The sequence below is a fragment of the Euprymna scolopes genome, chromosome 44, assembly GCF_053919585.1.
Source record: "Euprymna scolopes isolate OS-2025 chromosome 44, ASM5391958v1, whole genome shotgun sequence".
Taxonomy (NCBI): domain Eukaryota; kingdom Metazoa; phylum Mollusca; class Cephalopoda; order Sepiida; family Sepiolidae; genus Euprymna; species Euprymna scolopes.
Window position 1 is genome coordinate 47,910,410 of NC_136525.1, and position 16,100 is coordinate 47,926,509.

General features: G+C 32.4%; 1 protein-coding gene across 4 annotated transcripts in view; it reads right to left on the reverse strand.

Moving 5' to 3' along the window:
• Positions 1–16,100, reverse strand: part of LOC145268835 (uncharacterized) — a 1,065,816-nt gene that overhangs the window by 848,912 nt on the left and 200,804 nt on the right. For all 4 annotated transcript variants that reach the window (XM_080124499.1, XM_080124501.1, XM_080124498.1 and 1 more), the window contains exons 7-11: positions 13,888–14,085; positions 12,341–12,531; positions 11,343–11,491; positions 6,308–6,435; positions 1,485–1,691 (exon numbers count right to left, since the gene is read on the reverse strand). In XM_080124499.1, the coding sequence (XP_079980625.1) occupies positions 1,485–1,691; positions 6,308–6,435; positions 11,343–11,491; positions 12,341–12,531; positions 13,888–14,085 (873 nt within the window). The remainder of the gene's footprint in view (positions 1–1,484; positions 1,692–6,307; positions 6,436–11,342; positions 11,492–12,340; positions 12,532–13,887; positions 14,086–16,100) is intronic.

Genomic DNA, 16,100 nt, shown 5'->3' on the forward strand with positions numbered 1-16,100 from the left:
TTTTTTTTTTTATATTTTAAGAAAAAAATGTGAAAACATCTCTTTCTGCAGTGAAGCGAATTGGTCAAAGGTTCGAAGTCAAACGCTCAATAAAAAGGAACTCTGGATCTGGTCGCCCTAGAGCATCCACTTTGAAAGATGATCACAAATTTAAATTGTCTGTTTTGAAGGATCAAAAGAAAACTTATGTTGACCATAGCAAAGAATTCAAAACAGGGACTGGAAATTCTCTTTCTAGATATACAATGAAAGAAATGGGGGTTTTCTTCTAAAAGATGTGCAAAGAAGCCATTTCTATCTAAGAAGAACATCAATGATAGAAAGAGATTTTTCTCGTGTTATGGCAAAAAGATACAGACTGGTTCAGGAATGTTTTCTGGTCAGATGACTCAAGATTTTGTCTTGTTAGTGATGCTCCTGATGCTCCTGAACGGTGCAATTGAAGAACTGGAGAAAGATTTTCGCCAAGTTGCATAAAAACGACAGTTAAACACGGGGATGGAGGGATAATGGTGTGGGGAACTTTTACTGCAGCAGGAGTTGAGGAATTTACTAGATGTGAGAAGTCAATCAATGCAAATGAATACATTCGAATATTAGAAACAGGACAGTTACCAAGTATCCAGAAGCTTGGAATATCCCAGAACATTATTTTTCAACATGATAATGCCCCTGCACACACTGCTAAAGTCACAAAAAATGGTTTTCTTATAATTCAATTGATGTGATATTTTGGCCAGGTCAAAGCCCCGATTTAAACCCAATCGAGAATATTTGGTCCATAATATCTTGTGCATTAGCTGGAAGAACTTTTTCGAACAATGACAAACTGTGGGAAGCTGTGCAAAGCGAATGGAATAGCATCTCCTCTTCACGGTGTTCCACTTTGGTTGAGAGCATGTCTAAAAGGATTGATCGTTTAAAGAAATCAAAAGTGAATGCGATTCCATCCTAAATGTCTTGTTCTGTGTTATTAGTCTCGTTTAAGTTTCCTTGTTCAATTGTTCCTTGTTCAATATAGCTTTTAGTGCAATAAAATGTATAAAATTTGTTTGGCCCATTTTTTTTTTGTTTTGCTCCCGAGTGTGTATGAACCCCGGGATACGATTATAAGGATCCGTTTTTTTCAGGTTACGATGTGGAATACATTTTTCCGGTCCCTGACAGTGTTATTTATGTTTCTTGATTATACACGTGTGTATTATATACTGTACTGTATTTTGTTACTAATTTTTAATGCTGTATCCAAGGGTACTAATATATATATATATATATATATATATATATATATATATATATATATATATATATATGTATGTCCGGGGGGGGGGGACAGATATAAACAGAGATTTAAGAGAGTTCGACATATGCGACCAGATATTAGTCCCCTTGGTGTTGGATTTGAAACCGATGATACCGGTGTTTTCTGATCTAACACACACACACACACACACACACAAGCTTTAGATAATATTTATACTTACAATTTGCTGTAATTTGCTAACGTTTGCAAGTTTGTTTATTTCGGACAGGTGTTTCGGATTATTACATAAGATTTCTTGGAGGGTCAGGTTCGCAGCGTGAAATTCGCCAAAATGTTGTGGTTCCTTCAAGAAACTTCTTATGCCCGGTGTTTGGCATAAAAATGTGGAGAAAGGAACGTTTGGGTATAAAGTCAAAATATTCGTCAACTGAAAAACAAAATAAAAAAAAAATACAACGAATTAAAAACTAAAAGACGAAACAAAAAAAGAACGTATACGAGACTTTTTGTTGATTTAAAAAAAAAAAAGAAGAGTTCTTTAAAAGAACGAGCCGCCACTGGTTCTTTATCCGAAATTGATGGGTGAATATGCTTAAATTTGTTCTTTTTTTTTGGCATCAAATACTAATTCCTTATTAATCCCAATTAATCCTTATTAATTCCTATTAACCGCTATTAATTTTTATTAATCCCTATCAATTCTTATTAATCCTTATTAATCCCTTTTAATTCTTATTAATCCTTATTAATCCCTATTAATTCTTATTAATCCCTATTAATTCTTATTAATCCTTATTAATCCCTATTAATCCTAATTAATCCCATTTATCCTTATAATCCCTATTAATCCTTATTGATTCCTATTAACCGCTATTAATTTTTATTAATCCCTATCAATTCTTATTAATCCTTATTAATCCCTTTTAATTCTTATTAATCCTTATTAATCCCTATTAATTCTTATTAATCCCTATTAATTCTTATTAATCCTTATTAATCCCTATTAATCCTAATTAATCCCATTTATCCTTATAATCCCTATTAATCCTTATTGATTCCTATTAACCGCTATTAATTTTTATTAATCACTATCAATTCTTATTAATTCCTATTAATCCCTTTTAATTCTTATTAATCCTTATTAATCGCTATTAATCCCTATTAATCCCTATTAATCCTTATAATCCTTATTAATCCCTATAATCCCTATTAATCCCTGTTAATCCTTATTAATCCCTGTTAATCCCGATTAATCCTTTATTGTGTCTCCGACGGATACTATAATATTTAGTTCGCTCTTCCTTTTCTTTCCTTACTTGGAGTTACCACTTATCAAAGCCAAGAGGCCACTCGAGGACTAGGGTTAATGAATGTAAAGTGGTAGTTTAGTAATCGTTAAAAGTTTTACATTGGGTAGAATTTGATTATTTATGGGGACGGCTTAACAAGAACTTGTTTACATTGGACTTGAAGGCACCTCGTATTTGTGGATTAAATATATCTCTCATTCCGTAGAATTTCCAACTGTCCTGCTAGTATATATTAACTTTTGTAAAGCTATTTCTGTTTACAAAACGTTTGACATTTTCTGTTAATTTGGCTTTGCTTAAAGCAACATATAACTGGTCATGTTGAAACACGGGTTTCTCTAAATAACTTAATGCTTTGCTTTAATGTTTTTTTTTTTGTTCTTTTTTTTTACACAGTGATCACCACTTATCAAGGCCCGGAAGCCACTCAGGGATAAGGGTTATTGCAAGTACATTACGTTAGTGTGGAGATTTGATGAAGTGTTTACTTAAGGGGGCGGTTCATTAGGAATTTGTTAACATTGGACTTGAAGACATCCAAGTTGTAGTCCGGTGGGAAGCAGGCAGACGGAACAGAGTTCCACAAGCGTGCAGTTCTAAGAAAGAAGCTTTGTTCATGGAATCTGCGTTTTGATTTAGGCACAGATATAGAGTGGGGGAAATTTTTCACAGTGGATTCAGCTAGACGGGTGTTTTTCGTGAAAGATTGGCGAGAGGGGGGGGCAGAGATCGGAGTTCAGACGAGCACCTGTCATGGAAATAACGATAAAACAAGGATAGGCTTGTGTAATGCATTTTTTTGTTACTGGTGAGTCAGTATTTATCAAAGCTAAATGCTGTTCAAGATAAGCGTTAGTGAAGCGAATAGATTGTTAGTTGAAAGATAATGTGTGTGGATTGAAAATGATAAATTGAATAAAATTTTGCTATTTATGACAATGTGTCTTTATAATAAAAATATATTTATGAATTGTTTTTTTGTTGTTTTTTTTTTTTTAAATCAAAGATCAAGTGTTGATAAATTTTTTTTTTTATCAAACAAAAAAAAAACAGAATTGTTACAAAAAAATATGTACGAACTGTTTTTTTTTTTTTTATCCAATAAGATTTTGGGCGAAGCTGAGATAAATAGGTCCCACAGACTAGCCTCGTTCTGACATTCGGAAAATGTAGGTTAACAACCAGTGAAGCAACCGAAACGTAACCCGTTTGAATGAAGATGGATAAAAACAATATTTAAAAAAAAATTAATTTCTTATTTTACTTAAAAACAAAATGTAAACATATATAAACAAAATATTTTAGAAAAGTTCTTAATTTAAATAAAAATTGATTGTAAAGAATTAAACAAAAACTATTGAAAAATACTGCAAAGTGTTTACATAGCCGGTTCTTTGGGATAATAGGGGCGCCAGGAACCTCCCTTCCAAATCGAAAAAAGCTTTAGCGTTTTTACTATTTCAAAGATTTTTTTTTTTTTTTTTTTTTTTACATGGGGGTCACCACTTATCAAGGCCCGATGGCCACTGAGGGATAAGGGTTATTGCGTGTACAGTAATCAATGAGATAGTATTGTAGTAATCATTAGTATTGGGGGTTTTGATAGAGTGTCCTACTTAAGGGGGCGGTATGTCAGGAGTTTGTTTATGTTGGACTTGAAGACGTCCAAGTTGTAGTCAGGTGGGAAACAGGCAAGCGGTAGAGAGTTCCACTGGCGTGCAGTTCTAAGAAAGAAGCTTTGCTCATGGAATCTACGTTTGGATTTAGGCACATATAGAGAGTGGGGAAAATTATTGACAGTAGTTTCAGGCAGACGGGTGTTTCTCGTGAAAGATTGGCGACGGGGACGAGAGATTGGAGCTCAGACGAGCACTTGCCATGGAAATAGCGATAAAACAAAGACAGGCTCGCAACATCTCTTCTGTGGGAGAGAGGCTGCAGGGAAGAGAAAAGGGCATCCACCACTAAGCCACGAATCTATTTTGTACTCTGTCAAGGCAGGATAAGCTGTTTTAGCAGCTTCTGCCCAGATGTGGCAGCAGTATTCCATCCTTGTACGTACTTGGCTTTCATACAGATAGAGAATTTCATTAGTTTCAGCCAGACGGGTGTTTCTCGTGAAAGATTGGCGAGAAGGGAGGATGGCGGAAATTCTTCAAGGTTTAAATGTATTGTAATGCTTTTATGGTGGTCGAAAAATGTTTTCAGCCGCCATATTATTTCTTATTTACTTGCCTCTCCACGAGGGCAGAGTTAGACACAAGGTCGGTTTTTAATGTAGCATTTATTACTAAAATACGAAATCGTGAAATGAGACACGCCAGACCTTCGCTTGTAAAATATTGTTTTCTATTCGAAACGCTTTCGCTTCCTCATAGTTTTTCCAAAATTGGCTCACGCTTTCTATATCCTTCATTCAAAATGTCAATAATGGTAGAAGCACCCGTGTCACATGTCATGTGACCTAACTGTTCTGATTTTTCAGAACGAGGCTTGTCTGCTGGACCTACTTATCTCTGCTGCACCAGATTTTGTTTAAAAAATATTTATGAATTACTTTTTTGTTTTTTAATATTATGAACTGTTTTTTTTGGGGGGGGGGGTTGAGAAAAAACAGTTCATAATATATTAAATAACAGTTCATAAATATTTTTTATGACAGTTTTATTTCTATATTTGCTGTAAAACAAAAAATTACCAACATTTGATGTTTGATTAAAAAAAAAAACAGTGCATAAATATTTTTTTTTTCTTTTTTTTAAATTTTTTTAAAAATCTTCTTTGGTTCCAATTCTGTGCAAATATTAAATCTTTATTTTTTGTTTCAGAATTTAAATAAAAAATTTTCTAAACTCTTAAGATAAGGATTAATAATTTCTATTATCTGGACTATGATTCTCATCTTTACTGTTATTCTTTTATACAGTTCATAAATATTTTTTAAACAAAATTTCTTTTAAAAAAAAGATAAAAACTATTCATAAATATTAAAAAAAAAATCGATTCATAAACATTTTTATTAGAAAGGTTATAATTTTGTTATGAAAGGTCAAATAAAGAATGTTTGAATAAAACTTGTATTTTTAGTTTGCTTAAAAAAAAGATACATTCTATACACTTTTGGTCATCCGTAGCTAAAAATTTGTCTGACGTCACTTCCGCCAAATGGCTTTGTAAACACGGGGATGTAGAAGGTGAATTTAACCCAAAATTACTATCGTTAAGCAGATCAATCTCTCAGACGAAAAATATGCAAAAATTGGTCAAAAAGATTAATTCTATTTGGTTGAACTGGGGATGTTTCTTGCAAGGAGGAGTAACTGTTTGTGTTGACATTTTTTAAAGTCGTACGCCTAGCAATCTCAATATACGTTTAAAAGAAAACATTATTTCGATGTGTCAGGACGTCATAAGTCGCGGTGGCCATGACAGCTAGCCCGCTAATATTTTTCCACCTCCTTTTCCTCTTTTGCATTACAGGTTTGAGCCTGCCTACTGCAGCTAAATTATTATTTTTTTTGTAGTCGCTTGATTAAAATTTCTATTTTCATATTTGCTTTAAGAAAAAAAAAAAACTACATTATATTTAGTGTTGGCCATCTGTACCTGAAATTTGTCTGACGTCACTTCCGCCGAATGGCTTTGTAAACAAAGTGCGACTCTTAATGAAAACCAACATTTTTTGGAACACCCTGCATGTGTATAGAATTATTAGTTAAATAACGACACTTACCTTTTCGACATCCAACATCTGCTTTTGAATAGCAGCTGACAGGTTGCTATTAAAGTTTAAAGATGACAGAAATTCCTGAAGTTGTGATTGGTCGGCAAATAAACTCCCAAAATTCAGGTCCATATCGCCTGCAATTAAAAACAGATACATATATATAAATGAACAAGCCGATGCGTGGTCCCCTTTTGGTGCCACAAAAAAGAGTGAAGGATTGATGAATGTGAGAAGTGTAAAGGGCCAACGTTGCCTTCACACTTTCGCCAAGTTTCAGAAAAATTTAATGGATGGGGCAAAAGTTATGGGGTAAGAAGTGTCATTTTTTTTTGCAATTTGGGGACATTTGTGACACCTTTTGAGCTCCTGGGAACGTCGAATCCCAGTGAAAATGGACAAACGGTGCAGTTTCACGCCTTAAGACATGTATACTTGAATTCATGGAGAACCACTATATAGGCATACATGTCAAGTTTTGGAGTAATATGAAAAAAAGCACCCCAAAGAGGCATGTTTTTTTTAGCAATAGAAAATGATAAATAAAGTTGTTTATTAAATGTTAAAGTGAGATTTTTTTTTGCCCTGTTTCTTTTAAATGTTCCCTTTTTTATGTAACATTTTTCTGACTTTCTTTTTTCTGTTAAAAAATGCTGCACGGCAAAATTACGAGTTCCTTTCTCACACCACTGCAACAATGACCATATATTATTATATAGATATCTGAAGACGATGCTACATCAAATGGAGGTCACTGTCATTCTTGTTCAAGGTTGCAAATCTAGCACTTTTGAAAGCCCATGTTTTTTTGCCCTGTTTCTTTTAAATGTTCCCTTTTTTATGTAACATTTCGCTGATTTCTTTCTTCAGTGAAAAACAGCTGCACATCAAAATTAATAGGAGTTCCTTTCTCACAGCATTACAACAATCAGCATATATTATTATTATATAGATATTCGAAAACTATGCTACATCAAAGGGAGGTCACTCTCATATTCTTGTTCAGGGTTGCAAGATTTGCCTTTTTTTTTAAAAGTAGTTTGCCCTTTTTAAAATGTATTTAACCTTTTTCAACTGCCCAACACTGTAAATCAATAAGTACTAATAAATACTCAGAAAGTAATATTGTGCTACATAGTTCAATACGAGTAATACAATCACATTGTGAGCGACAATCTTTAATTTACACCATCAGCCCAGTACCTCTTGGTGGAGAGTGTTCTTTATTTTTCCTCTGTTTTCTTTGAATGTTCCCTTTTTTTGCGTAACGTTTCACTGACTTCTTCGTTCACTGAAGAACTGATGTGCGGCAGAATTACTATCTCCTTTCTCACGTCATTACAACAATGATCATGTATTTTTGTAATGATATTTGAAAACAAGGTAACATCAAAGGGAGGTCACTCTTATATTCTTGTCCACAGTTGCCAGATCGGCCTTTTTAAAGCCAAATTTCGCGAATTTGCCCTTTTTCTTTTGAGACAGTTTGTCCTTTCAAAAATTGTATTTGACTAATTTGAAAACGTAGCGTACGAACTAACCCAGGAAGGAACAAGCAGAATATTGTATGGATCGGCCCTTCAAAGCCACAGCACTGATTGCATGAATTTGCAATTTACGGTAATTCTTTTATGTCTGTGTAACGTTTACTCTCTGCGCCGAGTAATAAGAAATTTCCAGGTTGGTATTTGGAAGCGCATTAATTCACTGGGAGAGATGCACTTTTAGTCATTTATACGATTAAGTATTGACAAGCTTGGATATTCCTGTGACCTTCTTTGAATTTGTAGCGAATGACGCTGAAGAGCTAAATCTTTGGTTTTAATTCTAGCTAATGGCAAGCAACAATGAGCCTCGCCAGTATCAGATGGGTTACCATTTGGGGAGGTTAGGCGGTTCATTTACCGAGCTGAGTCATAAGAAATGTACAGGTTGGTATCTGGAGGCACATTAATTCACTGGAAGAGATGCACCCGTAGTCTTTGTTAAGACATGCATCAAGGAGAAGGTAACTCTGATGACGGCCTTTTTAAAGCCAAATTTTCCGAATTTGGCCTTTTTTAAAGCAGTTTGGCCTTTCAAAAATTGTATTTGACTATTTTCAAAGTAAGGACTAATTAAGGAAGGAACGAGAAAAATATGATATAGATAAGTAATAAATTATATGATACAGATAATAAATTATATGATATAAGTAATAATTTATATGATATAAGTAATAAATTATATGATATAGATAAGTAATAAGTTATATGATATAGATAAGTAATAAGTTATATGATATAGATAAGTAATAAATTATATGATATAGATAAGTAATAAATCATATGATATAGATAAGTAATAAATCATATGATATAGATAAGTAATAAATTATATGATATAGATAAGTAATAAATTATATGATATAGATATGTAATAAATCATATGATATAGATAAGTAATAAATTATATGATATAGATAAGTAATAAATTATATGATATAGATAAGTAATAAATTATATGATATAGATAAGTAATAAGTTATATGATATAGATAAGTAATAAATTATATGATATAGATAAGTAATAAATTATATGATATAGATAAGTAATAAGTTATATGATATAGATAAGTAATAAATTATATGATATAGATAAGTAATAAATTATATGATATAGATAAGTAATAAATCATATGATATAGATAAGTAATAAATCATATGATATAGATAAGTAATAAGTTATATGATATAGATAAGTAATAAATTATATGATATAGATATGTAATAAATTATATGATATAGATAAGTAATAAATAATATGATATAGATATGTAATAAATCATATGATATAGATAAGTAATAAATTATATGATATAGATAAGTAATAAATCATATGATATAGATAAGTAATAAATCATATGATATAGATAAGTAATAAATTATATGATATAGATAATAAATTATATGATATAAGTAATAATTTATATGATATAAGTAATAAATTATATGATATAAGTAATAAATTATATGATACAGATAAGTAATAATCTATATGATATAAGTAATAATCTATATGATATAGATAAGTAATAAATCATATGATATAGATAAGTAATAAATCATATGATATAGATAAGTAATAAATTATATGATATAGATAAGTAATAAATTATATGATATAGATAAGTAATAAATTATATGATATAGATAAGTAATAAATCATATGATATAGATAAGTAATAAATCATATAATATAGATAAGTAATAAATTATATGATATAGATAAGTAATAAATCATATGATATAGATAAGTAATAAATTATATGATATAGATAAGTAATAAATCATATGATATAGATAAGTAATAAATCATATGATATAGATAAGTAATAAATCATATGATATAGATAAGTAATAAATCATATAATATAGATAAGTAATAAATCATATGATATAGATAAGTAATAAATCATATGATATAGATAAGTAATAAATCATATGATATAGATAAGTAATAAATCATATGATATAGATAAGTAATAAATTATATGATATAGATAAGTAATAAATCATATGATATAGATAAGTAATAAATTATATGAGATAGATAAGTAATAAATAATATGATATAGATAAGTAATAAATCATATGATATAGATAAGTAATAAATAATATGATATAGATAAGTAATAAATCATATGATATAGATAAGTAATAAATGATATGATATAGATAAGTAATAAATCATATGATATAGATAAGTAATAAATTATATGATATAGATAAGAAATCATATGATATAGATAAGTAATAAATTATATGAGATAGATAAGTAATAAATAATATGATATAGATAAGTAATAAATCATATGATATAGATAAGTAATAAATAATATGATATAGATAAGTAATAAATTATATGATATAGATAAGTAATAAATCATATGATATAGATAAGTAATAAATCATATGATATAGATAAGTAATAAATCATATGATATAGATAAGTAATAAATCATATGATATAGATAAGTAATAAATCATATGATATAGATAAGTAATAAATCATATGATATTGATAAGTAATAAATTATATGATATAGATAATAAATTATATGATATAAGTAATAATTTATATCATATAAGTAATAAATTATATGATATAAGTAATAAATTATATGATATAAGTAATAAATTATATGATACAGATAAGTAATAATCTATATAAGTAATAATCTATATGATATAGATAAGTAATAAATCATATGATATAGATAAGTAATAAATTATATGATATAGATAAGTAATAAATCATATGATATAGATAAGTAATAAATCATATGATATAGATAAGTAATAAATCATATGATATAGATAAGTAATAAATCATATGATATAGATAATAAATTATATGATATAAGTAATAATTTATATGATATAAGTAATAAATTATATGATATAAGTAATAAATTATATTATACAGATAAGTAATAATCTATATGATATAAGTAATAATCTATATGATATAGATAAGTAATAAATCATATGATATAGATAAGTAATAAATTATATGATATAGATAAGTAATAAGTTATGTGATATAGATAAGTAATAAATCATATGATATAGATAAGTAATAAATTATATGATATAGATAATAAATTATATGATATAAGTAATAATTTATATGATATAAGTAATAAATTATATGATATAAGTAATAAATTATATTATACAGATAAGTAATAATCTATATGATATAAGTAATAATCTATATGATATAAGTAATAATCTATATGATATAGATAAGTAATAAATTATATGAGATAGATAAGAAATAAATTATATGATATAGATAAGTAATAAATTATATGATATAGATAAGCAATAAATCATATGATATAGATAAGTAATAAATTATATGATATAGATAATAAATTATATGATTAAGTATTAATTTATACGATATAAGTAATAAATTATATGATATAAGTAATAATCTATATGATATAGATATGTAATAAATTATATGATATAGATAAGTAATAATTTATACTTACTTGAGTCAAAGTTTACTTGGATTTTATGGCTCTGATACACTTGTTCCATCATGGGTAATCCACTTTTGATCAGTTCCCAATATGCGATTGGTTGGTTGTTGGCAAAAAGCTTCAGGAACGTATCAAAAAATTCTATAACTTCAGTTGAACTGAGAAAAAAAAAACAGAATAATAACCATAAAATCTTTCTGAATTTTTTAGATAAGAAGTTATTATTTGAATTATTATTATTTTTTTATTAATACATTTTCAACAAGGCATATTGCCACTATGATGTAGGGAGCTACTATCAGGGACATAAGCTACAGGGGTACTATGTAGGGAGTTGGGCAGCAAGATGTTTGTTAACATTGCACTTGAACTTCTGCATGTCAGTACAGTTGGGGAAGCTGGGACTCGGAAGGGAATTCCAAAGTCTTGCAGTTCTGGGGAAGAAACTACTGGAGTAGAAAGATCTCTTTCATCTAGGGATCTCAACAGTGTAGGGTGGAATTTTGCTGCTTTTCATGTTTGTCGGGGGTATTTACATCGAGGGCGGTACAAGTTCTTGCAGTTCGTCAGAGCATTCACCATTAAAATACTTGTGGAACAGGCAGAGAAATGCAATATTTCATCAATAGGACAGAGGCTGAAGCTTAGATGACAGTTCAGGGCCTATCAGGTTGGCAACTCTCTTTTGAACCCTGTCTAAAAGCAAGCGATCCAAGAAACAAAATTAATTAGAATTATTAGAGAGCAATTTGTCATTGAAGGGGTGAGATTTTTCCGCAAGTGCAATTTGTTGGGGGAGGGTTTCTCACATTAAGGGTTGATACAAGTGCAGTAGGTTCGTTGGAGCACGTTCAGTTGAATAGTTGCAAAACAAGTACAGGGAAGCAACATTGCAATGATGGGACAGGGGCTGGAAATTAGTAGACAGATGGGGAGGATTTCAGATGGGGGAGAGGAGGAGTGTCGTAAGTAGTACCACCCTGGGGTATTTGAACACATTGTTTTACCTGCTTAAATTAACTTGTCCCAATGTCTGCAGGGTGGACACCAATTCGCGCATGAGTTTCGGCAAGTTGTTCAAGCCAGCCATATTTTTGAGGAACTTCTCTGCTGTTGGCATCTTCAGTAACGTTTCAATCATTTTCCCAAGATCTCCGATGCCCTGTGCCCACTCATACGGTTCAAGTAAAGATGACACCTTCAAATAAAAGAAAGCATAAACTTTATAAGTAATCTAATATCAATTGGTATGAAGGGTTGCCCCTACATCGACCAAGGTCTTACACGTGTGGTTTCCCCCACATATGGTCTTTGCTTGCAGTATCTGCTGGAACAGATACTACGGTATTTATTTGCTCCCCAACCGAGCAAATTAGGCACAAGGCCGATTTTTTATGTGAGGAGTGAAGGGGAAATGGGGACCAACTCCCCAGGGAGTAGGGGAGCTGGATAGTGACAATCGGTATAAAGGGTTGCCCCTACACTGACCAAGGTCTTATATGTGGGGTCGCCCCCGCATAAGGTCTTTGTTTGCAGTATCTGCCGGAACAGATGGTATTTATTTGCTCCCCCACCGAGCAAATTAGGCACAAGGCCGATTTTTATTGTGAGGAGTGGAGGGGAAATGGGGACCAACTCCCCGGGGAGTAGGGGAGCTGGATAGTGACAATTGGTATGAAGGGTTGCCCCTACATTGACCAAGGTCTTATATGTGGGGTTTCCCCCACATATGTTCTTTGCTTGCAGTATCTGCCGGAACAGATGGTATTTATTTGCTCCCCCACCGAGCAAATTAGGCACAAGGCCGAATTTTAATGTGAGGAGTGAAGGGAGGGGGAAGGGAAAAAGGGGACCAGCTCCCGAGAGGTGGGAAATGGGAGCTGGTTAAAGGTCAGGCATGTGGGGTTGCCCCCACATCTGGTCTTTGCTAGTCATAGCTAGTCATAGCTTGCAGTATCTGCCGGAACAGATGGTATTTATTTGCTCCCCCACCAAGCAAATTAGGCACAAGGCCGATTTTTAATGTGAGGAGTGAGGGGAAATGGGGACCAACTCCCCGGGGAGTAGGTGAGTTGGATAGTGACAATTGGTATGAAGGGTTGCCCCTACATTGACCAAGGTCTTATATGTGAGGTTGCCCACACATATGGTCTTTGCTTGTAGTATCTGCCGAAACAGATACTACACTTTGATCTTGGCCAAAAGGTGTTGTATTTACTTGCTTCCCCACCGAGCAAATTAGGCACAAGGCCGATTTTTAATGTGAGGAGTGAAGGGGAAATGGCGACCAACTCCCCGGAAGGAATGCAGAGTCTTGTAATTGTATCTCCAGTAATTACTGCCTTCCATAGTTGTTGTTATTTCACCACGTTTTGGCCAACTAATCTTTTGGCCTGCTTTTAATCTGAGGTCAAACCTTTTGGTCCAGTTTTCTCCATTCCATCCATCGTTCCTAAATGACCTTCTTATATTTAGCACACCACATCTACCCTTATCTTTTAAAAAAGAATTCTGCTAATTCGATATGAAATAGAATGGTCTTTTTTTGATTTACCTTTTTAAGTATTCGTGCCATGTTGAGTTGCTGTTGGACCATTTCTGTGATGTTCGGAATCAAAGAACTGTTTAGGTTGCACAAAGACTGGGCCATTTCTGAGATGTCTGTCTTGTGTGGGAATATGATATAGGAACTGAGAAGAGTGCCGTTGCATGCGATGCCTTTCAAGTTGACATATCCCGTCCAACTCAGGATCTGAAAGAAAAAGAAGTCATTCTGAAAATCAAGGAAAAGAATCAAGATACAAAAAAAAGAGAACATTATCAAAGGCTATAACAACAACATATTCTTTTCATGGTTTGAACTCTCGAGTATATATCCGACACAGTTGGTTGGTTAGTTGTTTTTGTTTTACGGCATATCAACCTTTTTCAGGTTATTTAATGCCGAATCTAGTTATTTTGAGGAACGATTTTAATGGAGTATATTTTTCTTTTTTTAAGTCAGATTCTATTTAACCCATAGTTGGGACCCTAACAGGTACTACCACTCCGGGTCAGAGTGGACCTGGGAGCAATGGCAATTAAAGGGTGGCTTCACACTCCCCAAGGCCCGCAAGGTGGAGCCACACCATCGGATTTTTTTGTACAGGCATTTAAAACTGCCGCAGACTCTTGAAAATTCAGTATGTTATTGCTATACATCTTATGAGATGACTGACGTATTTTTATGATCTCAGGTTCAAATGAACAATTACAGCAGGAATTGAAATACACCCTACTAAAGCCTGATTGTCACAGCCAGTAAATTTCAAAAATGGACGTGAGGACACTTTAGAGGAACAATATGCAATACAATTCTGTTTTAAACTTGAAAAAAAAATGTCATGGAAACGTGTGGAATGCTTCAGACTGTTTTTGGACCATCTTGCATGAATCGAACATTAGTTTTTGAGTGGAATAAGAGACTCAAGAAAGACATGGAGCCTGTGAAGAATGATCAGACATGTGGGAGGAATATAGAAATATCAGAATTGATTGGCCAAATAAAGAATTTCATGGATAAGGACTGTCGTGTGTCTATAGAGACAATAAGTGCACAGTTTGATGTCAGTGTGGGAACTGTACACTCAATTATTCATGATGAACTGAAGATGCAGAAGATTTGCGTGAAGTTTATCCTAATGGTGCTCCATCCTTGTCACAGATTATTTGACAAAGATGGGCATCAAGACAGTTCGTCTTCATCCTTATAACCCAGACCTTGTTCCCTGTGACTTTTTGCTATTCCCCAAGTTCAAGGAAAACGTTAGAGGCTGTCGTTATGAGACAATTGAGGAGATGTGATGGAGGTCAATGACACGCTAACACGTTATTACTAGAGCTGTGACAACAGCATATTCTTTTCATGGTTTTGACTCTCGAGTATATATCCGACACAGTTAATCAAACGAGAACCACATCACTCTATACAAACACATACAAGACAGTTCCTCTTCATCCCTATAGTCTAGATCTTGCTCACTGTAACTTTTGGTTACTTCTTAATTATTCTTAATCTCAAGATTTTTTTCACGTACCCACACCCACAATAACACACCCACAGAGAGAGAGGGATGGAGAGGAAGCGAGAGACGGAGAGAGAAATAAAGTGTGGGAGAAGTGAGGTATGTGTTTATATTACATTTGTCTGTTTGTCTTCAGTCTGTGTGTCTATCCGTTCCATTTTTTTTATCGGAACTGCTGAACCGATCAAGCTTAGATTTTGTATGGACCTTTGCTATATAAAAGTAAAACGAACTAAGTATTATGGTATCCGTTCGATTCACAATTAGTGGTTAATAGGATTAATAGAGGTAAAATGCAAAAGTGAGCACAAAATGCAAAACCATACCAACCATCAATTTGACATAAAACATTATTCTAAGTCATTAGACTATAACTTTTGCTCTTTTTCAACGGACTAAAAAGTCTAATTTATTTTGTAATAAAGATTGAATTATTATCCACACATATATATGTTTCGTCTTAATGGGATCATCAGTGTGGCAGATAACTGTAGTTATGAGACAATTGGGGAGATGAGGAAAACCTTAGAGACTGTAGACTCGCCAAACTTTCACAAGAAAAACCCTACTCTAGCTAAAAACATTATCAATAATTTTCCCCACTCTTTATCTGTGCCTAAACCTAAACGTAGATTCCATGATCAAAGCTTCTTTCTTAGAACTGCACGCCTGTGGAATTGTCTTCCGTTTTCCTGCTTTCCAC